The 26,327-nt window shown below is 41.0% G+C and overlaps 1 protein-coding gene across 10 annotated transcripts in view; it reads left to right on the plus strand.

The window, feature by feature from the left end:
- Positions 1 to 26,327, plus strand: part of RHBDD1 (rhomboid domain containing 1) — a 683,913-nt gene that overhangs the window by 628,918 nt on the left and 28,668 nt on the right. For 5 of the 10 annotated variants that reach the window (XM_078071380.1, XM_078071381.1, XM_078071379.1 and 2 more), the window contains one exon: positions 4,995 to 5,138. The exons of 1 other annotated variant lie outside the window; for it this stretch is intronic. In XM_078071380.1, coding sequence (XP_077927506.1) covers positions 4,995 to 5,138 — 144 coding nt within the window. Of the gene's footprint in view, positions 1 to 314; positions 2,026 to 4,994; positions 5,139 to 10,568; positions 11,480 to 15,425; positions 18,340 to 26,327 lie in introns of those variants that run through there. 4 more of the 10 variants (XM_036073906.2, XM_078071383.1, XM_036073952.2 and 1 more) reach the window with 4 other exon arrangements.

Genomic DNA, 26,327 nt, shown 5'->3' on the forward strand with positions numbered 1-26,327 from the left:
TGCCAATCTGAATGATTAAAACACTAGAAATGTGGTCTTGGTGCAGGAGAGGAATGGTTGTTGGACAATGCCAGCTCACCTAAAGAGAAGGGTGATGATTAGTTATTGACTAAGCTGATAAATACACTCATTTGGAAGAGTGTCCATTCCTTTTTGTTGTTGGTCCTGGACACCAAGCTTACACTGACTGAAGTATAAGAGCTTTATTGGCCTACGTGACTAGGAAGAGGTGAGTTGGACAGGAAGACCATATTGGTTCTCTCTCCCATTGTGATTTCTCACCTCTTATTGACTTGATTTTCTCCACTTCACAGGGAACATGGCCCCTAACACCTGGAAGTTGGTAGAGGATAAAGGGCTTTTCGCCTGGTTGATTTATTAAATCCCCGAAAGTAACAGAAGTGTTCCTCTGGACAAAGAGAAAAAGAACATAACTGTGCACAGACATGCCTTTAACTATTGTAGATTCCCTAGTCCTAACGTCTTGTGTGACAACAAGGAAACTGAAGTTTGGAAATGTTAAGTCATTTGGCTAACATCATACAAATAGTGATAAAACAGGGACCAAAAATGCAACTCACTGATTCCTAGCCTCTGCTTTTTATATATTACAGGGATAGGAGATGGCCATTCTCCTGATTTATCCTTACGAAATAGGACAGTTCCCCTTACTGTCTTTTAGACTTCCCTTTTTTTTTTTTTTTTGCATTTATTTAAAAAAAAAGGAAAAAGGGAAACATCTTTTCCTCCTTCGTGTGGAAGAGGCATAAGCCTAGCAGACACAGACCATAGAATTAAAGGCAAAAATAAAAGCCCCTTTTACCTTTCTCTCTTATCCCCTGTAAGATTACCATATTTATATTCCTTCCTCTGAAGTGACTGGATTTCTTCAAAAGCAGAGCTACATAAGGCCAGGTGGCCATGCTAATGTTCATCTAGGGAACTTGTATGAGAGCATATGTATCTCTTACAAGTAATGATTTATTCTTAATATGGCCGTCCTTAGCTGGAAGAGTCTTTATAGGTCAAAGAACCTCATGAATGTTTAAAAAGCTGTTACCAATTTTTCTAATCTTGGTGGTGTTTCTTGATCTCTTTTGCCATGAAATCCTGGTATGTGTATAAAGAACAGATGGAGTAGTTAATAGAATAATGATAACCAGAATTTCTTTTACTACAGAGCCAAAGTATATAGCTACAAAAGAATATTAAACTGCTGTTCATTGCAGGATATAATTTAAACTTACTTATCCTAAGTGTTTGATTGTTGGGTTTTTCCAACCGTGTTTATTATGAAGATTTAAAAATATCTGATTGGGCCAGAGGAACAGCTGAAGAAAATTTTTTGTCCTAGGAAACCTTCTCTCATTATAATAGATATTGATAGGAGTTTTGATCTTCTTGATGATTTATGACTGATGATATAGAACTTTTAACCACACTAGTCTTTTTGACTTAACACGGTGAAGCTTTCCCTTTTTCCCCCCATGTTTTGTCTGACAAGTACCAAATTAGATTTTATAATATTCAGATGTTTAGAGTTGTAGACCTTATTTCATTAAGGTCATGCTGGGTTGTTTTTTAAATAAGAAATAACATGAAGAAAAGTTTTTCTATGTCAAGAAAATATTGCCTCAAATTATAGCGAATTTACCTGGCAGTTGAAACTCTATAGATGTATGCAGTATTTCTGATATCTGTATAGATGGGTATTCAGAGCTTTGGGGTTATTTTGGGTTCTGAGTGAGCTGAACATTTTCGAGGGTAGATAGGTAGAAGTCCTGCTTCGACCCTTCTATAATAGAATGACTTTCCACAGGGGTTTGAAAGTGGTAGTTGGCACTCTTAGGGAATTAGGCAGTCTCTCTGTTCAGGGATTGCTGAAGCATACCATGGTGTTCAGCGACTTCTCCATAAGTATTCTATTATGTTTTGGAATGGTTGCCCCTTTCTTTTGTTCTTTGTGAAGTAGACATATTGATTGTATTTTAACCATTTGCCCTTATAATAAAGGTTTTTCGTTGTTGTCGTTTTGGTGGGAAATCTAGAAAGCAGTATTTGTAACAGTGCCACAGTCTTCTTTACTCTCAGGATACGAAACTTGCTGGTGGGTGTTCCCCAACATAGCAGGGGGAGCTAACTTTTTTTTCATGGGTCTGTTGAGTAGAGACCAATTTGAGGAAGGTTGTTGATTTTTAAATTGGAATCCAGATCCAACTTCAGTCCTACACTAGTGTGACGATTTGGGAAATTTACTTATATCCTTCCCCTGTTACAAATATCATGATGTTAATATTCTGACATGGGAAACAGGAGAGAGAATGTGGAAGTTGGGTTATTGGAGGTATTTAGTAAATTCCCACTAATTTTTACTACTTTAGGAGCAAGCCTTGTCAGAATCAGTCCCCCAAATCCTCAACAATTTTATTTAATGTTTATTTAAATCACTCACTTTGTGACTTTCAAGGACATTGTAAAATATTACCAAAAAAGAAGAGTGTTGTAATAATCAGTAAGAATGGGCAAGGGCTCTGAATAGACTGCTGTCCAAAGAAAGATGTACAAATGACCAATAAACCCGTGAAAAGAGGGTTTATCTAAACACTAGATATCATTATCTATCATTATCATTAGTCATTAGTCATCCAAACCATATCCACTCAATATCATTAGTCATGCAAACCATAATGAGGTACCACTTACACCTACTAGGATGGCTATAATTACAAAGATAGATAGTAAATGGAGAAATCTGAACCCATTAACATAGCTTTGTGGAAATGTAAAATGGTACAACTTTGGGAAACATTCTGGCAGTTCCAAATGGTTAAACATAGAAGTTCCATATGACCCAGGAATCCCACTCTTGGTTATGGACCCAAGAGAAATGAAAACATATGTCCATATAAAAACTTGTCCATGAAGGTTTATAGCAGCATTATTGACAAGAGTCCAAAGGTGGAAATAACCCAAATGTCTATCAATTGATGGATGCTATATAATCATGCAATGGAATATTATTTGGCCACAAAAAGGAGTGAAGTACTGAATCATGCTACAACATGGACGAACCTTGAAAATGTTATGTAAAATGAAATAAGCCAGACACAAAACACCACATGTTCTATGATCCCATTTATATAATTGTCCAGAATAGGCATAGATAGCTATAGAGACAGAAAATAGATTAGTGGTTACTTAGGGCTGGGAGAGATGGGGGATGATAGCTAAAGGGTACAGTTTTCTTTTGGGGGGTGATGAAAATGTTCTAACATTGATTGTGGTGAGGGCAGAACTCTATGAATATATACTAAAAGCCATTGAACTGTACACTTTAAATTGATGGATTATATAGTATGTCAATTATGTCTCATTAAGGCTGCTCTAAAAACATAACCAATAGACACATATAACATGACAGATATTTATTGTAAATGTGTATAGTTACATTAGATTATCAGCTGAAACTAGATCAGTGTGTTATCATTTCATTGTTTATATGAAAATACTTTTGGAGTACCTGAAAATTCTTATGGGAAGGAGTTAAACTGTTTCCTTTTTAAGCTTGCATTTTATTTATAACCAGCACAAAAGTAAACTTTAAAATAGCCTCAGGACAGGGGCGCCTGGGTGGCTCAGTTGGTTAAGCAGCTGCCTTCAGCTCAGGTCATGATCCCAGGGTCCTGGGCTCGAGCTCCACATCCAGCTCCCTGCTCAGCGGAGAGCCTGCTTCTCCCTCTCCCTCTGCCTGCCACTCTGCCTACTTGTGCTCTCTATCTCTCTGTCAAATAAATAAATAAATAAATAATCTTAAAAAAAAATAAAATAGCCTCAGGACTAATTATCAAATATTCTGAATATTAAATCTTAATTAACCAGATTCTGCCATATACTGTTCCTCTTTTTGGTCTTGTTATGTGTGTGTGTGTGTGTGTGTGTGTGTTTCCTTTAGTCTTAAAGCAATAAGAAATTTAGACTCAGGTGTGTACTCTGTTGATGATATGGAGACCTATGACACATGACTCAAAGTAAAGGGTAGGAATGTTCATCAACAACAAAAAGCACATTAATTAACTATTTGAAAACTCATCCCCAAAGGGTAAGATAATGGAAGAAAAGAAGGAATAAAGCTAAACAGACTCTTCTCTCTCATTACACCAGAATTAGACTGGTAATCTTTTGGGGGGAAAAATTCTCTTCCAAACAAACTACATAAAAGTGGGCAGTTAAAGAAGATGTAAGGAGTAAACTCAAACCAACTTGAAAATATTGATGGAAACACCTTGCAAAAGTGAACTCTGCTCTGTAATTGACCTTCATTAATGGGATATGTAAGTCTGATACTTAAAGCATTATTTAATGAGCAGGTTGTTTCTTCTCTCATTTTATCTAGCAACCAATTTCTTGAAAGTGCTATTAATAGAAACTGTGTTCTTTGACATAAAATTATAATTATAGAGACATCGCCTTGTTTATCTCAATGTAGTTATTACTGTACAAAGTATCACACCCAGCACAGAAATCCTGCAGTATCTGCATTAAATGTTAGTCTGCCTCTCATCGTATGGAGCCAGCAGACAGAAATGCTTGATCAACTATTATTTCAACCATTCCCTTGACCCTAGTCAGGACTTTACAGAAAATACTCCAAGTAGTGTATAGCTCTAAACTGCAAGAATCCACTCCAGATGAAAATAGCTCATACCAGCCCCTCTCCAGTACCCCTCAGACCTTCTAAATTAGTATCTTCTTCCTCTTCAGCTCATAAGGACTCACATATGTCCAGTCCCACGCTGGGCACTGTTGGTGCAACAGTGATAAGACTGTCATTGCCCACGGTCATGGAGGAATTCTGCATTTGTCATCTTTTCTTATTTTGATTATTACTATACTCAGAATGATGACAGATTATTTTATTGTGTTTGCTTACAAATGGGAAGAATGGCAAGAACAGTACACAGCTGTGCTCTATAACCTTTCCCTTGTGCCTGTAGGCTACTCCAGGTATCAGGATTATTACCCATATGGCCAGCCAGGTTACTCTGAAGACATATCCAGGAACTATGATGCATACACAGCAGGACTGAGTGAGGAGGAACAGCTAGAGAGAGCATTAAGAGCCAGCCTCTGGGACCGAGGTAGGAATTTTGCGCCCTTCACTTATTTTAAAGCATACCTCACATGGTGAGATGGTCTGAAAAAGGACTATTTGTAGCAAATTAAACTTTAAATAGTTTATAAAAAGGGTATGTAGATGAAAAAAAATGTGTGCAGATTGTGATTACAAAGAATGGGGTGTGATGCCATATTCCCAGCAACCTAAGCTAATAAGGTGCCAGACTATGTATGTATTGTTAAAGTTGTTCTTTTTTAGGCCTGCTGCGCTCCTCAGTGCCTTGGCATTAAAGTTAAGAAACTTAAAAAAAAAAAAAAAAATCTTAGGTGTGTGAAAAAAGGAGTTTACTTTGGACTTCATATCTACAAAGCAGGCTGTATGTCACTGTGTATATCAAAGTGTTGCCCGCAAACCTTCCCCAAAGTCACATGGACAGCTTGGTAGGAATTCAAACTTAGGGTTCTACTCCAGACCTACTGAACCCATCTCTTTGGGGGCAGAGCCTAGGAATTTGTATCTTCAACAGGCCTTCCAGAAGATTCTTTTATAGACTGATATATGAAAACCACTGTATTTATTGTGCCATCTTTGGCGTGGGGTTGACTTACTACTGTTATTCTTGTTTTAGTAGTGACAAAAAACCATCCATTCATTCGGTAAGCATTTATGAAGGTCTTACTATGTTTTGCGGTCTGCGTGAGGTACCATAGGGAATACAGACAGGTAAAAGATGTACTCTCCCTCAAAAAGTTCACAATCTCAGGTAGAGGAGATGCCTGCTAGATGCATGGACATCTAGATGCATGGACAGTGGACAGGTAAGCATAGTATCAGGTGCTCAGGTGAGAGCGCTCAGCTACGGGAGGCTCAGGCTAATTGCTAGATCCAGGGAGAAGGGGTGAGCTCTTCCTTCACTAGACCTACCAGACTCTCACAGAAGACTCGGACCTTCAAGAATGTGTCACGTTTACAGAGATGTGGGGAGAGTCAGTATCACACAGACAGGAAGTAAGGACGTGGTCAGCCAGCCCTCACTTTGGAACGGAGCCTTAAGAGAAGAAGGGGAAGAAGAGTGGGGAGCGAGGCTTTGGCCTGATCACAGAGGTCCTAGAATCAAGTAAGCCAGGTGGAAAACGGACCTGGTATGTCCTGTAAGTGCTGGTAGGGTCCTGCATCGGGAGTGATGTGACCAGAGCTGTGCTTTATGAATCTGGCAACAGTGATTCCACAGACAAGGACTGAGCACCTGTGGGGGGCACCGGGCATTATGCTAGATGGTAGGAATGCATACATTATGGCAACCTGGCCTCTGACTTTAGAGAACACAGTCCAGAGCAGCAGCGTCCCGGAGGTAGAATGACAACAGCAGTCTGAACAAGGAATAAAAGCCCAAATGAGGAAGGGGGCGGGGTCGTGGTGGGGAATGGAGAGGAAGAGATAAGTCAGTATTCCTTGGGTAAAGAGTATCAGAATTGTGGTGTATAAGTCATCTGTTACTACGTAACGAATCACCCTGACATGGCTGAAACCAATAAACATTTCTTCTTGCTCTTGAGCATATGGGTCCGCTGGCCAAGCTTACAGGATCTTGGCCTGGCCCGTGTGCTAAGGGGTCTGCAGGGGGTCGCGTGGAGCTGGCTGCTCTGGGATGACCCCATTGACTTGCCTCACTGACTGTCATTGGAGGTGATGGTGGAGGTGAGGCCGCACACCCCACCTCGTCCAGCAGGCTGGCCCAGGCTCATCTGCCAGGCCTCAGGCCACGGGTTCCAGGAGAGTAGAAACAAGCAAGGCTTGTGCTGCTGCCACGCCAATGCCACTGGATTTTGTTGCTGAAACAAGTGACCGCCCAGACCCATGGGATTCAGAAACACACTCCACCTCCTCATGGCAGGAGCTGCAAAGAGTATGGATAGAAAGAAAAGTAGAGAATTAGGGCCATGCCCGTAGTCATTGTATCGCATATACTCAGTGGTTTAATAGTATCATGATCGCAAGCAGCCTGCCTTAGCCTTCCTAAATTTGGGGGGTAGGGCCCCAGAGCCTGTACTAAAATAAATTTTCGTGGTTTTATTCCTATGCACACAGCAGTTTAATCACTACTAGGCGAGACAGGGAATATTATGGGACAAGTAAGGTTGGAGTAAATCTACTGAAAATGGACTTTGTACCAAGCTTTATTTAGGACCCCAAAGGGACAGTGAGAGGGAATTTTTTGAGGTGATGTAACTATTCTGTATCTTGATTATTGTGGTGGATACGAAACTCTGTGTTTGTCAGAACTCACCTACCTGTATATCACAAAGACCCGAATTTTCCTATCAAGAAATTTTAAAGAGGTAAATAAGAATTAATAAGGAACCCAATGAAATAACTGGTAGTCCTGCAAAGACCATCAAGGACTACAAAAACCATCACTTAGAAGGTTACTGAGAGACAGGACAGTGATAATGTATCACCTCATGGTGGAAGTGCTAATAACAAAGGGAAAGATGTCCCTTTGCAAGGGAGAGATTTGGCAGTCGCCACCTAAATGCTGTGATCAAGCTCGGTGGTATTATCAGTGAGCTGGCCTGTTGCGTGTCTCCTGATATGATGCAGTCTGAGGAACATAGCTTCAGGTTCTTGCTATAAGTGTTTAACCTGACTCTGAGTCTTCCAGTGTAAGCGTCAACATACTGGAAACACATGGGATAGAGGAACAAGCTAAGTAACACCATGGAGAAATAATCAAACAAAACATGGGATTTCTGCAATTCAATGAGACTGGTCTGGGGGGGAAAAAAAAATCTGTGTCAAAAAGAAAAAAACAGGGTGTGGTTTTTATTAAAAGGACATAACAACCAAACATAACATGAAAACCTTGAAAAACTGACTATAAAAACATTTTTTTTATAAAACGGGAATTTTGTATTTGGGTAGATATTAGAAGTTGTTAGGGAAGTAATCAGACTTTCTTGGATGTGATAATGGTGTTGTAGATAAGTAGCAGAATGTCCCTTATTCTTGGGAGATACACACTGAAGTATTTAGAAGCAAAATAATGTGATGTCTGCAACCTACTTTGGAAGGTCAGCCAAGGCAACCTGTCCTGTCTCTCTCACCAGCCTATGCACAAGTACTGTATTCAAATAAATATGGAAAACGCCACAAAACTGTGAACATATAGCAAACTATACCCCGTTAAAGATCCAGAATATCACTGGTATACTAACGATTCTAATTAGTTCTGCAATTAGGAAACCAATTTATTAAATTAATGTTTTCTAAGAGCATATGGAACTAGTTCCAAGAAAACTGACCTAAGGAGACGTCGTGAAGTGCATTATATAATAACAGGTGGCAGCAAAGAAATTAGCTTTACAAATTGTTTATATTAATTTCAGTTTTATTTTCTTTAAAACACTTTGTGATTGCCTTATTAAGAACAAGAAACCAAAGAGACATTGTTTTAAAGACCTTAATATTTTTTAGCCTTTTTTTCCCTATGGAAAAAATACTTGGTTTGAGTTTTATTTTATAAAATTCTGACCATATATACATACTACTTTGTACCTTACTTGCTTTCATTCAGTGTTATCTTGTAATCAGATTTTCATACCACTAAATGTTTTGAACGTACAGGTCCTCCGTGTATTATCTTAGATTTATACCTAAGTATGTTTTTTGGAGGGGGAGGTGTGCTATTGTAAATAGTAATTTTTTTTAAAAATTCTATATGTTGAGATTATTACATATTTTTTCTTCTTTTTATTAGTGTTCAGTGGAGTGTGACCTAGGTGAGCAAGTGCTCCCATACCTCTTTAGGCCTCTGTTTAGTTAGTTGTCTGACTGCTTCAACTCGTGATGGGTTGAGAAAAAGTCACTAATTTGCAGATTGTCTCACATTTATGTTTATTATAAGACAGGAGTGATGCTCTTCCTAGCTTTCTACACCCCAAAGGGAAGCTGGAAACATTCCTTATTCTTCATTGGGGTTTGAATCTGTCATTCTTAGTACATTTATTTACTACCTTTTTTTTGTTTTAAGTAAAGAAGATCTTTCCCTTATGAAGTAGGTAGAATCTATAGTCCTTTTTTAAATGCCTGGATAAATGCTTAATTTTTTCTCTTTGATTTATAGTTTTCAGAGTAAGAAGTTAGTGTAATAGAGTAACACTGAGACTTGCAAGGGCCAACTAATAGAAATTCATTTGGTAGAATGCCAGTCCAGCAAGAAACATCCAGCGCCAATTAGTTTCAAACTATTCTTTAGTTAAATATACTGGAGGAGTAAATTAAAGAATCAAGGTAGCACCTTTTTAAGTTCAGAATTTGCTGTTTTCATGGTCCCCACCAGTACCTGGCCGTACAGGTCCAGAAGCTCATGCCGGGAATAGTAATACCAAAGTAGCCTTTGTAGGAGAAATCTCGAAATCCGTATTATTTCAAGGAACATGCACGTTTACTACTATCAACAGAAATCTTGTCTTGTTCTGTTGGCAGTCTCCGCTTTTATAAGCAAGTCCAAGAGGCAGCTGATACCACAATAATAGAAAAATTCTGGAAAAGAGCCATCCCTTTCTTTGAGTCAAAAGGCAGATGCCAAGTAGGAACATTAGCTCATTGCATTTTCCTCTCCCCACTCCCCCACATCCTTCCATGTATAATTTGTGACTTTTTTTTTTTTTTTTTTAAATAGCCTGCCACCAAGTTCAGCCAGTGACTGGGTACAAAGCTGTGTCCTTCTCAGCTCCTATCTGCCAGCCTGGAGCATGTGTACTGGTTAAAGCTGGAAATCCTTACTGGCACGTGGCGTAACTTGTGCTGATTTTCTTAGACTCCTCTGCAAGGCAAATGGCCGCAGTCACACTTTGGCTCTCTTGTGAAAATCAAGCAGCTCTGTCGCCCCCCACCCCCTCCCCACACTGTACGTTGGGGTTGCTGGTTAGCCGTATGTGAAACTATGGTGGAATAGACTACAGAGGTCTTGGCTCCAGAATGAAACTGGTTGCTGCTTTGTCTCTCGGTCTTTGGATGTGAAATTACCAGGGAAGCCATTTTGGGGAAAAAGAAATATTTAGGTTCCAAATTAATATCGTGCTTTTGTTGTTAACAGATGATTTGACAGTATCTTTGAATCTTGTTTATAAGCATCATGTGTTTGTAGGGACCAATTGAGACACACTTTAGGTAAAGAAAGAGAACTACTGTACATTTTTCCTTCTACTGAAGCTACACCAACGTATATAAGAGCAGCATTTGTCTTGTTTCTTTATTGTGTGGACATTTTTGAGAAAAATGAAATGCATTATGTTCGTTCTTTTTATCTTTCCCGGTGTGGTACAAAGGGAAAATGATGGGAATGTCAGTGGCCTGCATTCAGTCCTGGCTTATTAATGAACTTAGCTTTACTTGAGGTGTGAATGACTGAGTCTAATCAGACCTTTGTTTTATTATCATTTTTTTATAGCAAAGAGTTGAATTGGGTACTCTCTTCCTTTTCCATTATTCTGTGGTAATGGACTGAGAAGGAGGGGTGTAGCAAGAAAGAGGTGGAGGCACTGGGAACCGTCAGGAATATTGGCGTGTGGCACGTGGATCTCAGGGCTCACGGATGAAAGACCGTTTCAGGAATATAAATTGACACAACTATCGACAGCAGATCTCAGCCGATCCATACGTAGATTACGAGGTGGTATCTTATTCGGTTGCACGATTATATGGTCCTTCCTTGGCCCAGTGCAGGCATAATGCAGTTGGGCCGTTTTTTAACATATGCAAATGTCCGTGGCTGGCCTGCTTGGCTTCGAAGAGGCATTGGAGGCCGGGACAGAGATGTGCAGCTACTTCTGTGTAACCGCTTCACTTTTTTTTTTTTTTTAAAGTAAATTGCTGTGTTTTCCCCTAGGAAAAGTTTCTATGTAATGAAAAAGTACCATCTGCCAGATTGTCTAAAAGCAGTTTCATTGCAGAACACTTCCTTTGGATTATGATTCTCACTTGCTACTCTGTGTTGGAGATACTCACTTCGGTGAGTGAAGTTTCATATTCGAGACTGTGTCTAGATGTCAAATTGTACACATAAAGAAACATAAGTATATGAGTTTTAAAATCTGTGAAACAACATGTGAATATCCCAGCCAGGGAGAAAAATAATAAAATGAGTGGGACAGAGTTCTGTGTAGGTCCCTATTGTAAAGGAGCCCACTTCTCTTGAGATCCCAAATTTTAAAATATTAACCATAGCCTGCTGTTACTGGAATAACAAAATAGAAATAAAGATACATGAAATTTAAACATATTTGGGAACTTGACAGTAATGGTTATGTGTATATTTATAATTTTTCCTCTGCCACCCCCCACAATCACCATTTATTGAAAGCATTATTCAGATGCTAATGAGTAGATTTAACAAAAAAAGTATAAACACAACGCTAATGAATTAATTCCACCCACCCATGTCCCCGCCATCCTCCCCACACTTGGAGACTGCTTTTGGGCTACCAAATCTTAACGGTTTCAGAAATACTACCTTGCACGCTCATGTTGCTCAGATCATCATTCATTCTGTTACTCAGCAAATCTGCATTTGAGCCTCTTGTAAGTGTCAGATACTGTTAAGCATTGTAGGCTACAAAAAGGAATAAATCCTGTTCTTTACTATCAAACCAAAAATATTATTCTTTTTGCTGAACAATAGGAGATTTAAGTGACTTACTTCACTTCAGCGAACCAATATATTAGATTCTCGAAAGAGATATAGTAACTCTTGAAATATTTTTAAGAGAGAGCGACAGAGAAAGAGAGCACCAGTGGGGAGAGGGGCAGGGGAGGGGCAGAGAGAGAATCTTAAGCAGGCTCCCACTGGGCCTGCCCAGGGCTCAATCTCAGGACCTTGAGATCATGCCTGAGCCAAAATCAAGAGTCGGACACTTAACCAACTGAGTCACCCAGGTGCCCCTAGTAACTTTCAAAATGAGTTGATCACTTTACTTAACCCATCTGTGAAATATTTCAGCAACCGTGATTCCCTAAGTTATATAAGAATTTTATAGACTATCAAGTTTACTAATACAATGATTTGTATACTCAAGCTCTCTATACAGTTTTTAATCTCAGAAGTATTTGACGTGTATATTCAGTCTTTCATAAAATCAAATAATTGCAGAAAACAATTTAGGCCTAAGAAACTCTTGTTGTTTCTACAGAAGTGTATTAATTTGGAAAAGAGATATCATAGAGTGCTTTAAAATTACAGTGGATCTTACGTTCTTATTAATCAAACAATTGAGGGTATGAGGAAGTTTCTAATCCTACGTATTTATACTAAAATATAAAACAAAACAGTCTTTTTTTTTTTTTGAGCTGAAGGCTCAGACTTTGTTACATAGACTCAGTAGTTGATATTTTCAGTGAATCGGATTTTATTTTCTTTTTATTTGAGCCTTTATAATTCCTCTTTCAGCATTATAATTACACATCAAAAGTATATATAATATTTTGCATGATTGTGCCTTAATATTCCATCTTCATCTGTGAGTTGAACTACAACACCAGTCATGAGTTTGGGGTCTGTAAAGAGCCACATCGTTGAGCATATTAAGCACATGACTTCAGTTTAAATCTTGGGGAGGATGTGTTGTTGTGATCCTTTGCTTAATTTATTTAAATTATTTTTAAAGTCAGTGACAAAGAATGAGACAAAGCAGCACCATTTTCAAATGTAACTGTGATATGCTGGCAGTGAGCATGACCTTAGAGGTCATCATATCTGACACCTGCTTTCACCCAATGAGGAAACAGACTCAGAGAAGCCCTTCACCATCTATATACATGTCTGTGAGTTTGGCCTCGGTTACTGTTGACAGTGTCCTGCCCTGGGGACGCAGGTGTAAAGTAGGCAGGTGTGAGGAGCTTGGAAGTCAGGACCTCCCTAGAAGGTGCGAGATTGAACCCACATTTCTAGGGCTCCTATGAGGCTACCCTAGAGCTGAACCCCTGTGTGAGCCTTCTGTTCTTGACCCCAGACAGACTTTCAGCTTTCCCCTGTCGCCAGGGGCAGAGTCCACCTGGCCTTCCAGGGAAGGGGGAGATGGGTGAGGAAGTGTGACAGGTGGCTCTCATGTATGTGTGCTAACACCGGTTAAGATGTGCGCTGTGTGGGTCTGCTTTTGTTTTGCCATGGGAGTGGGCAGCACTCAACTCCTTTTCTGGAAGTTCTACCTGAATTCCAGATGTCCTAAGGTAGATGGTGCTGAGGACCTGAGACAGGTGATGACGGGTACCTGAGCTCATCTATCACGGTCTTTTACGATTTGGGCAGCATTTGTCATTCTAGTTATAAAAAGCAATATATATTCACTGTGGAAAATACAAATAAGAAAAGAAGACAAAAAAATAATCCATAACCCCACCACCCAGAGAAAAACCACATAACATTTGAGGTGTATCCTTGCAGCTATCCATAATATGGGCGCCCAAAAGAAAGCACCGCAAATGCTTTGGTGAAATTATTTCCAAGTCAACAAGAATTAAGTGCCTGTCCATGGTGCTGGGAAGGTTCACATACCCACACTGCGCTACGAAATAAGCATTTGTAGTTAGCTTCGTTTTTCAGATTGTGAAGCGGTGGCACAGAGAAGTTAAATGATTTGCCCAGGGTCACATTCTAAGTTGTAAACAACAGACAAGGAGGCCAGGCTTCTCTGTTCCTAGTTGGGACACTTTTGTATCATACAACAGAGCCTTTTTAGAAGAAGCTTTTCTAGGCTGCCACCGAATTGTCAGTTACAGTAGAGACTGCTCTCCATATAGTCAGGACGGTACTGAGCTAGAGTTTTGTTTGTGCTCTGGCAGGTGGATTGGCTGTTGTGATCTTCCCGAATTCAGAATTCTGAGAACTGAGATGGGTGTGGCCGCTCAGGAACAGTCTGGGCTACATTTAGAAAGACTATTACTTCTAGAATAACAAGGACATTTCTCTTACTGTGGTCCTCACCTGTCCATAAATGGTTGGCTAAGTTCTTTTGTTTGGTTGGTTTTTGGTTTTGTTGAAGCAACAGATCTTGATAGTATTTGAAAAAGCAAAATAAATCATTTATGTAGGGAAAGAACACCCTTTTACACAAGAAACCTGCATCTCAGGTACCTTACAGGACACACACACCAAAAAAAAAAAAAAAAAAAATGCTTACTGTACACAATCATAAATCATCTGCTTGGCTGTCATTCATTTCTACAAAAATTTATAGCATATGAGCATGAAAATATTTTTAATACAGATACATTAGTGACATTTTAATTAAAGATATTTGTATCATTCATTTAAATAGGGCTCTATTTTTGTTCAGTAGCTTTCCTTTTTGAAGAGAAATGATTCAGAACAAAAAAAGAATATGTGCTCACATTAAGTGTGGCTGAAGACATCAGAATTTTACATCAGGCTGTTACACATTTCTCCCGCTCCTTGTGAGTGGGAATTATTCCCGAGAGAATTTCTAATGCTGTCCGCTCTGCCTCTCAAAGTCCTCTTGCTCAGAGTCGTGCAGTCTTCTATCCATTTTGTTGTGTTGTGTTGCTAGTAAGAAAAACCAAGAGTCATATGTTGATTTCCATTTATTATAGAATCACAAATAGCTTTCACAGTGGTCTAGTTTCATCACATGGCGGTTCTCCAAGGGTCCAGAACTATTTATAATTCTGTTGTACTTAGTTATGGAGAGCCAGATGTGAGAATCATGCATAATATGTATTTATATATCTTCATGAATCTCAATTAGGGACCAGAAATCTTCCTGTGTCACATCTGTGTTATTTAAATCTATTTTTGTTATAACACAGGACTGAAATTGTGCAATGTTATGAAGATTACTATAAATATTAAGCTGATTAAAATTACATTGAAATCATCTGCTTTGGAAAAATTGCAAATGGCCTAATCATGCCACGATAAGGGACAGAGTAATAAATCATGATGTAGAATAATACTCAGCCATTAAAAAGACAGAGAGGCAGGTTCACGGTGTATCAGATGAGAAGCAGGGATATAAGCAGTATTCTTAGTAAAAACCCATTTTATTTTTGGAAGACCTAGTAAATGTGCTGTAAAAAAGATTGGGATAATATTTAACAAAATGCCAATTATCCTTATTTCTCAAGAATAAGATTATGGTGACTTTTATTTTCTTGTTTTGGCTTAACTCCATTTTCTAAAATTTCTGCAAAATCATGTGGAACCTTTAGAAGGAAAAACATATTATTAAAATGAATCTATGCATTGCTAAAAATATTCAGTATTAGCCATGCTCTTCTCTGATGTTCTCTCCAGGCCCCATTCTGTTGAAGGCATCAGGTTGCTGCAGAGAAATTCAGACACCTCTACGTCATGCATTCGTGCTTCCAACCTCTGCAGGCTCCTGATGGGCAGTCAGAGTGATGGGGGAGACTGAGAAGAGCCCAGTGAGATCCTGTCTCCCCTTTTCCTTTTTGCTTATCTCTTTCCCTTCTCCTCTCTATTCTGAACCTTCCAGGCTAAAGTTATCCACACCCTGCAGACAAGAAGGCCCACTGCTCCTGTCATCAGTAGCTAGCTCTCCCTGCCTACTGTAGTGATTTCCTTCTTAAGGTCCCAGAACACACTGGATTCCTAGTTTGTGGCTGCTTTAGCACACAGGTTAGGAACCATGGCACCAGGCAGTTCCATTTTACCTGACAGTATGTATATGAAATGTAAAGCTTCGTACATTTTATGGAGAGTGGTCCTTTCCTATCTGTTCTGCTTCATCTGAGCGAAAGGTTGTGTGGTAGTTGGAACGCAGAGGTTTGGGTCACCAGGGAGAGGAGAAGTATGGCGTGCTTTCTGTGGAAGAGCATTTTTGTATTGCAAAATACAGTTTTGTGTTACCAGAAAACAGTATGGGCTGACTCTTGAATCACTGCATTTAGAATTCTTTACAAATCAACCTAAACCACCCAAAGCCCAGTAGTTTTTAATTTTCAGCTCAGTGAGACTAAAAAGAAACAGTTTGCTTTTGGCTACAGTGATGCTGAAAGAAAATAAAATGTAGCTAGTCCTTCGACATTAAGGGAGATAAAGTGTTTAATAAGTGTCTTCTAGAAGAAGTGACATCTGTATAGAACACCTGCTGTCTTCATTACAACTTTAAATAAGCTGCATCTCTGGGGGTTCGCAGGGCCCTTCTTTTGGCACACACTGCTGTGACAAAGATAAATTCTAAACCCCAAGTAATTTGCTGTTGTGTAGAGGATGCTTTTTGGTGAGACATTTGGGGGTGCAGAGGGGACTAAGCCCCTGACTTAGATAACTCAGGCCAGGAAGGCCCATTTTGAGCATAATTTTGACACGATGATGGTTGTCAAGTTACAACATATCCTAGCCCTTGGTAGCCCTAATGATTTGCTAATTATCATGTTAATGTTTTCCGTATCACAGAAACATGTAGACCATTCTTCTTGGTATGTGGGCATAGCTGTTCAGTGGAATTCTGGATTTCTTTGTACACTGTGAGGAAGAGACCTGAGGTGTGCCTATGCTGACGGCGTGTTTCTGCTCTGATTTTACTCATTACAGTCCCCTGCATATAGGGACGGGTGGGTGGACGTGAAAGAGCTTCACAGGGAGAGCCTTTCTCTGGAGGACCTTTTAAAAATCCACTGCCGGGTGCCTGGGTGGCTCAGTTGGTTAAGCGACTGCCTTCGGCTCAGGTCATGATCCTGGAGTCCCTGGATCGAGTCCCGCATCAGGCTCCCTGCTCAGCGGGGAGTCTGCCTCTCCCTCTGACCCTCCTCCCTCTCATGCTCTCTGTCTCTCATTCTCTCTCTCGCAAATAAATAAAATCTTAAAAAAAAAATAAAAAAATAAAATAAAAATCCACTGCCATTTTGGCAGATTACAATCGAACCAAAAATGATTTCCATCAGCAAAGGTTGTGAAAAACCATGTGGCCCCAGAAAAATAGCATTTAACCAGCAATGTGGTTCATCTTATTAGCCCGAGGAGAAAATAACTCCCCACCAAATTCTACTCGATTATAGATAAGATTGTTTAAAGCCAAAATCAAAAACAGCTGCTGTTTTTTTAGCTGCATGAAACTAAAGCTTTGTCCCCCAAAGCAGCAGCTGTTTGGACAGATGCTGCGTGCCCTGTGTCGCTTAGACCTTGACACCGTGCAAGGGGGACATCTTCAGAGTTAATGAGCAATTAGGACATTCTTTCCTGTCAATTACCTGGCCGAATAATGAGATCAAGTGAGCGCTGTCCTTAAAATCACCCAGACTTGTATTTTCTAAAAAGCATGCCTTGCTCTGCTCTTTGCAGTTCCATGAACAGAGAAACAACTCCTTAACGTGAAAATAACTTAAAAATTGCACCTACAGCAAGCAGAAGACAGAGGCATACAGAGAGGACGCCATTCACTCGAGACTCAGAATTCAGGGATCTTCCTCCGGAGTAGTGACGTCATACATAACATCTGCCGTCACCTTACGTGTCATAAAGTTCGGCAGGCGGAACACGTGGGTAGTGAGCATCCTTTCTCATATGAATGGATGTATAGTATCTAAGTTGGGGGTGATCTGGGTTATTGACCCTAAGTTTCAATTAGTGGGTTCCAGACCATGGACCATCTAAGGATTATGGTTGTTCCGCTGAAAGTGATGAGTCGTGAAGGGTTTGAACCAAGAGGGGAACAGAGAAAATGGATGAAGACCCCGAGCTGAGAGGATGGCCCATTGGAAAAACTAAGTTGTCTGGGCCTGCAAGATATTTTTCACGTGGAGCCCCCAAGTGGCGAGCTAGGTGGGAATCCACTTGTGAAAGGTCCTGTCCATGGTGTTTAAGGGTTTTGTAGCTGGCCCTGGGGACGGTGGAAGCCAGGGAGAGTTTTAAGTAGGGGAGCAATAAGAGCAAATACGGATTTGAAGGTCACTGTGCTGTGTGTGAGGATCGGGTTGCAGGGGGAGAGACGGAGTTTGAGTGAGTCCTGGCATACCAGGCGCCATTGTAAGTGACCCGCATCGGTGTGTATACATGCGTGTGCGTGTACACGTGTTGATCCAACAACAATGAGGTGAGTTTTACTATTTACCGATTCCAGAGAAGACGAAACCAAACGGATGCCGACTGAGGTCACACAACTAGTAGGCGGTAGATGTGAGCCCAAACAGTCTTGGCTCCAGAGTCTCTGGACTCAGTCACTGTTACTTTCCCTCTCATACTCTATCGGTAGGGTTGTCATCACCATATTTTAATTAATAATAATAGTACTAGTATTCTATGAAATGCTGCTAGTACTTTACTAGCTTAGTGAATTCTTTTTTCGTATTCATACTCATTCCTATTGGAATGAAATTTTAGAAATTTTAGTGAATCAGAGCTGTGTAAATTATTCATCAAAAAGTTTCAGGTTAAGTTTTCCAAGGAGAGGTTAATGTATGTCTTCTTGGCCCACTTTAAGCTTTGTATGGGAACATGTGTGGCAGATTTCATGGTTGAGTCTTTTCAGGGCCAGCAGTGGATACATGTGAGAGTCCAGGGGATATGAAATCCCAAAATGTTTTCCAGCCCACAGGTAACATCAGCTAACTGTAGATGGAATCTCCCAATTCAGTGGAAAGACAGGAAAGGCAATATTAAGAATAAAGGAGAGTGGACTTTTCTGAAAGATACAGCTCACCGTCAGCAAGGAGAACTGAATATATTCCTAACTTCGGTGACCTCACTTGGTTTCTGAAAACAGAATAACCATTGTTGTCCCATGTGTTTCCATAAGTGAATGGTGACCGTGGGTGCATCCAAGGACTGTAATTCAAGAAAGACCAAACATACAGTTGACTAGTATTTAAGTAACTAGAGGAGATGGTTTAGAGATTTTAGTGGTGCTTAGCTGCCCTTCTGTTAGAATCACATGGGGACCTTTTTAAAATTATGAGTCGGGATCCACAGCTGGTGGGGTTGGGCTGAGGGAGTGTGCACAGAGATTCTTTGTAATCTTGCCCAGTCTTCAGGTGGAGAGATCCTTGAAGACCAAGGTGAGAGGTTCCCATTAATCTTTGCATTGCTCCTTAAGGAGCTCTAACAGAAGGCAGTGAGTGCTTTCGTTTTTTTAAGTTGGAGGTACAGATAATACCACCCATTTCAATAGTACCTAGATTTCTAAATTCTTTGTATATAATTTTTAGAATGTATGGAAAACACATATTGTGCCAAATAGGGGCGAGATAGCTCCCCTTCTTCCCCCAAAATGAAGATGAAGACCACATTTCCTGCCTTCAGAGAACTTGGTCAAGTGGGAGAAAGAGGAAGGGTGTATGGAGGGAGGGAAGTACTAAGGCATCAGCAAAAATAGCTCTTATTTAGGTGAAACCATTGTTAGTAAAAGAGAAGGGGGAAGGCTGGTTGGGAATGTTTAGGGATGTGAAGGATGGAAGAAGGGGTGGTACATGGTTTCTTGACATATCTCCATGACAAAAAACGAAAAAACAAAACAAAAAACAAACATTAAGCCCGTCTTATATCACATACAAATTCTTATTGGAAATCTTGCAATTTAGAAATTATAACATGTTTGGTTTTTGTTTATTCTATTCTCCAGACTTAAATATTACTGAATAATGCAGTGAATTTTAATGATTATTGCTCGTAGTCCTTCTTTGTATTATTATTTTGCCTTTTAACATGTTTCTTCGTAGAGGAATGAAATTTACAGGCCTTTTCATGGTTAGGGAAGTTGCAGTTCACGAGATCACCAATTAGAGACAATTCTAACCTGACGGGTCGGCTGTGCCATTTAAAGAGTTCAGCTAACACTCCTAGCAACTGCAGAACTGTTCGTCTATGGGCCCCGTGGCAGTGGTTTGGCCTTATGAGAATCACCCAGAGTTCTTGTTAACATAGTGATTCCTGGGATTCTAAGTCTGTAAGTGCGTTAGGAATGGCCTGGTCCTAACCACCTTGGCAATGTGCACCCTGGGGAAAAAGGTTGTTATTGGCTAGAGCTTCATGGCTTATCCATCCTGGGGCTTGTCCTGGAATCCACATCATTACACTCCCCTCTTAGAGCTGTTTCTACTGTATCATGCAAGTTCATTTTTAAGCATAATGTGCAATCGAAAAAAAAACAAACAAAAAAAACAACGGAGTTCTTTGATGTGCAATAATGCACATTCTAACCATTACTAAAGATTCTCCACTACCTTAGAGGATTGTCAGGAGGATCCTTTGGTGCCTGTTTTGCTTTGAAAGCAATTAGTGAGCAACTAGAGTAGAGGTGGGAAGATATATCCTTAAAATAAATTTTAACAGGTTCCAGTGGTTAGTGTGGATCAGCTTCCTTTTTAATATGTCTTTAGGAACTTCTGTGGATTTTCTGTTATCTTGCATTTAACAAATATCCTTGTGAAATGATCCAGAACATTCTCCAACTAGATGTTCTCTTCATATAGTATTTTGATGCTATAAACTTTTGACCCGATTGGTTTTAAGGTATTGCACGATGTTTAGACAAGATTAGGTGTCAAACTTACCACATTTTATTAGTTGTCTAGTTTTATATGTTTTATACAGAAATGGATTTTCAATTGAAATCAATTGTAGTAAAAGGCAAAAGATTTATGCGATCTGAAGAGAAACCAGAGTATGGGGGGTGGGGTGGGAGGGATGGGGTGACTGGGTGATGGACACTGGGGAGGGTATGTGTTCTGGTAAGCGCTGTGAATTGTGCAAGACTGTTGAATCTCAGATCTGTACCTCTGAAACAAATAATGCAATATATGTTAAGAAAGAAAAAAAGAAGAAGAAGAATGTAGCAGGAGGGGAAGAATGAAGGGGGGGAAATCGGAGGGGGAGAAGAACCATGAGAGACGATGGGCTCTGAAAAACAAACTGAGGGTTCTAGAGGGGAGGGGGGTGGGAGGATGGGTTAGCCTGGTGATGGGTATTGAGGAGGGCACGTTCTGCATGGAGCACTGGGTGTTATGCACAAACAATGAATCATGGAACACTATATCTAAAACTAATGATGTAATGTATGGGGATTAACATAACAATAAAAAAATTAAAAAAAAAAAAAGAAATCAATTGTAGTACCGACATCTTGCGATACTCGGAAATAGAAAACCTTTGGACTGGGAGAGACCTTAGCAGATGCCCTCTTCAGTCATTTCTGGACCACTCCCTGCAGCACTGGTGAGATAGGCCATCTTACACTGTCAGAAATAGGAGTCCCTGGAAGGACCTTCTCAAATAAAACACAGAATGATTCCACCTTTTGTGGACTGGTGCCAAGTTGGTACTTAAGGGAATTAAAAGTGAAATGATTAACTGACCCTAATTTAACATTTTATGGTATTTTATGGTAGTTATCAGGTAAAGTTTAGCCAACCAGCCAGAACAAGCTTTTGCCTATCAAGAATTTGATTACTAATTTTTTAAAGATTTTATTTATTTGCCAGAGAGAGAGAGAGAGGTTGAGAGAGAGAGAGAGCACAAGCAGTGGGGAGGGGCAGAGGGAGGGGGAGGGTTAGAGAGAGAGGGAGAAGCAGGTTTCCCACTAATCAGGGAGCCTGATGTGGGTGGGGCTCGATCCCAGGACCCTGGGACCATGACCTGAGCCGAAAGCAGATGCTTAACCGCCAGAGCCACCCAAGCGCTCCTGATTACTATTTTTTGTATGTAAAGGGAAAAAGGAAAAAGGAAGCAGAAAGAGCTTAGTGTCTGTATACCCCTCAGTCTGTGATGAAGCTCTTTGCAGCCTTACTTTCCCACCTCAACACAGTCTGGGTCTGGGCTTTGCAGTCAGTCAGGTCCCCAGTTGGAATCCCAGCTGTCCCTCCTTCACCAATGAGCAGGGTCATTAAGGGATTTATGGAGATTTGGTGGCTAGGGAGTTAAGCCGTGCTCGAGGCCCGTGGTGGTGGCCGCCACCTGAGACATGGATGAAGGACACATGGCACAGAAGGCACTCACTCTAGCACCTCTTCTTGCCACTTCGCTTTCCTTTCTTCTTTGCCACACGTTTTCTCTCTCCACTTATCTTAGATCACTTACCGAAACCTTTCTTTTGGCATCCATTTCGATTTCCGAGATTTCTCCCAAAAGGTAATAATGGTAATGAACACTTAAGGCACTAACATTTAGCAAGCCTCTTACAGACCACGCAGAGCATGTACATTACATGCATTTTTTTTTTTCTGTTTACTATTCACAAGAACTTCCAAGACAGGCACCGTTGAGGCTCAGAAATTAAATGTAATAGAGTCAAGGTATGAATCGAGACCTGTCTGACTCCAGAGCTCTTCATCACTGTGCAGGTCACTCTACAGATCTCCTTCCAGGAGTCTTCACTTCTGTCTCTGCCCCCATCCCAGATGACGAGTGTTATGAAAACAGTTAAGAGCTAGTACATGCTTCACCTGGGTGCTGCTCGAAGCCCCTTGCGTGTACGGCCTCATTAGAAGCTCACCACAACTCTGGACAAGCTTGGTCACTAGCCCCATTTTTCAGGTGAGAAAACCAAGGCACAGAGAGGCTAAGTAACTTGTCTGCTTACCCGGGGTCACACAGAGTTAAAAGTGGTGTTCCAACTCTGGTTCTTCGTCCCCCAGCTGTCTTTCCCCTCTTGCTCAAGCGGTTCTTAAAACTTATTTTACAGTAGATCTGACAACTCAGAGAAGAGACAGGACCTCCCTCCTGCCTACCTTAACCATCCTGGCTACGCTTTCCAGTTTTCAGTAACGTGCACGTTCTTTCCTTATCCTTGCCACAGTCCTTCCAAAGGAGTGATGTATCAGCTGTTTCATCTAGAGGCTACACGGAGACTAATGCCTAAGCAAGGAAGAACAAACAGCAAATTCATTAACTAGGAACCTATTTACAGTCCATTCCCAAGGCTCATTGTGTAGGCGGTGCCTCCACATCATTTAGAGCTGCTAATAAATGAAAGTCTTTGCATCTTTCCAAGTGTCTTGATATTTACAAGCCTCGTATTTTACCATAGGAAGCAGCCTCAACAAGCATATTCATGTGTTGACAGTTCTAATTAATATAAGTAATTAGTCCTGACAGTGGAACCGTGAAAAGAAGACCCATTCATAAATTTGCTAATTATGTTACTCTGCTCAGACTTTAATCGTGGCCTGGTCTTTCATCATTTCTATATATGGGCAAAAGGCTGTCTTACTAAATTCTTCCAACTTTCACATTTACTTCTGGTAAAGGAATTTTGTCGAGATGAATTTATCATTAGAACTTAACTCTCCAGCACGCGGGAAAGAAGTAAACGAGAGGATGGGAAAGCAAGGCAAGGAAGGAGGGAGAAGTCAAGTGCATCCATAGGCTTTCTTACTATCTAAACCTTGTGCCTTTTTGTGTACTTGTTTTGATGCCTTTTCCAAAAACTAAGTTGGTTTTGTTTAGGCCGTTGGGATGTTTCTGGGACAGAAAATTTGAAGATAGTTACTTCGATCCCACAGTTGAGCCCTCTTCTGTCTGTTGTAAATGGCCTGCATTTTCAAGGAGCTTTGCTCTGGAGCGGGCTGTCTTTAGCAGTATTGACCTTTTGGGCCGGATAGTCCCTTGTTGAGGTGGCAGGGGGCTGTCCTGTGCATCATAGAATATTGAGTAGTACATGGTCCCACCCACTGGATGGAGTGCACCTGCCCGCCTAGTTGTGACAGCCAAAAATATCTCCAGACCTTGTCGACAGTCTCCTGGGGGGCGCAGTCACCCCCAGTTGAGAACCACTGCAGTAGAGAGAAGCTTTAAAAAAGAAATCAGGTAGAAGTTGTATTTAGGACACTTGCCTAGAAAGATTGATTTATTTATTTTAGAGAGCACAAGCAGGAGAGGCAGAGGGAGAGAATCCCAAGCAGACTCCACACTGAGCACAGAGCCCAACGTGGGGCTCAATCCCAGGACGTGAGAGTTGAAACCAAGAGTTGGACGCTCAACCAGCTGTGCCACCCAGGCGCCCCTAGCTGTTCTTTTCTTCTCCCAAGGCTTCAGTTTCTGTTTGTATGCCAGCAACTTCCAAATTTATCTCCTCAGACCAGAGGAAGCTCTTTTTGAGCTTCTGAAATTACATATAACACACTCAAGGACATTCCAAATGCAGCACGTACAAAACCAAATTCATAATACCTTTCTACCTCCATGACTTATTCCTCATCAAGTGCTGTCAGTAACCAAGTCCTGTTGGTGCTAATTCAAAACATGGCTCACGTTCTTCCAGTTCTTTCCACATGCACTAGTCTGAGCCAGTGCTCTCTGTGCCCAGAAGGTAGGTGAAGATAGGTAAAAAAGCCAGATCACATAGGGCCTTTTAGGCCAGTCTAAGCCCTTTAGTTTTCCTCTGACATGAGGCCATGAGAGGGTTTTGAGCAGCAGAGTAACATAATTTAACTTTTTTAAAGGATCACTTGGGCTGCTGTGTTGACAGTGGTCTGTAGAGCAGCATAGTGGGTTGAGTGGTGACTCCCAAAAGACCCCATCAGAATGTGACCGTATCTGAAGTGTCTTTGCAGATGTAACTAAGGTAACGATCTCAAGATGGTGGACCCTAAACCCAATGACAGATCAGTCTAAGTAAGCGGGGACCACAGCTCCCATCAGGCAGCTGCCCTGGAGGAGATGCAAAGAGGTCAGCTTCTGGGTACATTTTGAAAGTGGTGCAGAAGGATTTTTTGACAGAATAGTTGTGATGGTAAGAAAAAGAGGAGAGAGAGGTTTTGGCTGAGGGCACTGGAAAGTTGGAATTTCCATTAACCTGAACATGCAGAGAGAACAGATCTGTGGGGAAAAAACAGAGTTCAGTCTTGGACCTGGAGAGGGTGAGAGGAGAGCTCCACGTAGGGATGGTGAGGAGGTGGTTTGTAAGAGGCCAGAGGATAGGTGTGGTCTGGAAATATGTTTGCAAGTCCTCAGCATGGCATAAATGGTATTTAAACTCATAAAACTGGATGGAATCTCCAAGGAAGTGAGTGTAAATAGAGAAGAGGATCGAGGACCGAGTGCCTGCGCTCCGACATGAAGTTTGGAGAGAAAAGAAGGTACCAGCAAAGGAGAGTGAGAAGAAGGAGCCAGCAATGTGGGGAGAAAATGGAGAAGAAGAGAGGGTGGCTCCTTGAAGATAAATCCAGGAGGAAGGAGCGCTCAGCTGTGCCAGATGGCCCTTGTAGTCCTTGTGGGATGACAGCTGAGAAATGGGCCCTGGATTCAGGAAGGCCAAGGTCAGCAAGAGCCTTGACAAGAGCTCCTTAGGAAATGAACAGTGGCTGGTGCTATAGATTCTGCTTTTGTCTCTTGTTCCATCGGAGTTAGAACAGGGGTCCTGTGCTTTTAAAGGCTTGAGTTTCTTAACCCCCACCTCTACCCCTGATAACTAATGAAAAGGAACCTGATACCTGACATCAGTTGCATTACTGCCACTGGATTCCCCAGCCTTAGCTGGTGTTTAATAAAGAAACCCCTGATGTTACTCCTCCTGGAGCTACAGAGAATTGTCCATGTGAGAAGAAGCTTCATCACAAAGCGGTTTTTGCCTTTGACTTGGACCATCTGGCCTTGTGCTTTTCATTGTAAGGTTAATACGTGAAATTGGTCTTTTCTCTGCCTACAGTACCTGACTATATATGGAAAGGGTCTTCTAGGGGGCTTGTCAGTAACTGAGAGCAGCACGGTCCAACAGGACTTCCCGCAGTGGTGGACATGGTCTGTGTCCTCGGTGTCCAGTAGATGAGCCACTAGCTACTTGTGCTGAGCCCTGGGAATGTACAACAGTTCTCCCTTATCCTTGTCCATTCCGTACATTCCAAGGCCCCCCATGGGCGTCTGGGACCGCAGATACTACTGAACCCTGCATAAACTACATTTTTTCCTATACATACATACCTATGATAAAGTTTAATTTAGAAATTAGGCTCAGTACGAGATGAACAACAATAGTAAAATAGAATGATTGTGACAATAGACTATAATAAGAAACTAAGTGAATGTGGTCTCTGTCTCTCTCAAAATACCTTGTACTCACCCTTCTTGTGATGATGTGAGCTGATAAGATGACTACGGGATGAGGTGAAGTGAAGGGAATGACGTAGCCTTGGGCTGCTGTTGATCTCGTGACGATACATGGTTCACAGTGGAAAGCAAAACCACGGACTGCTACTGTAGTCAATACAGCTGAGAAACTGAATTTTTAGTTTACTTCATTTGAAT

This window comes from Halichoerus grypus, chromosome 4 (genome assembly GCF_964656455.1).
Source record: "Halichoerus grypus chromosome 4, mHalGry1.hap1.1, whole genome shotgun sequence".
Classification (NCBI taxonomy): domain Eukaryota; kingdom Metazoa; phylum Chordata; class Mammalia; order Carnivora; family Phocidae; genus Halichoerus; species Halichoerus grypus.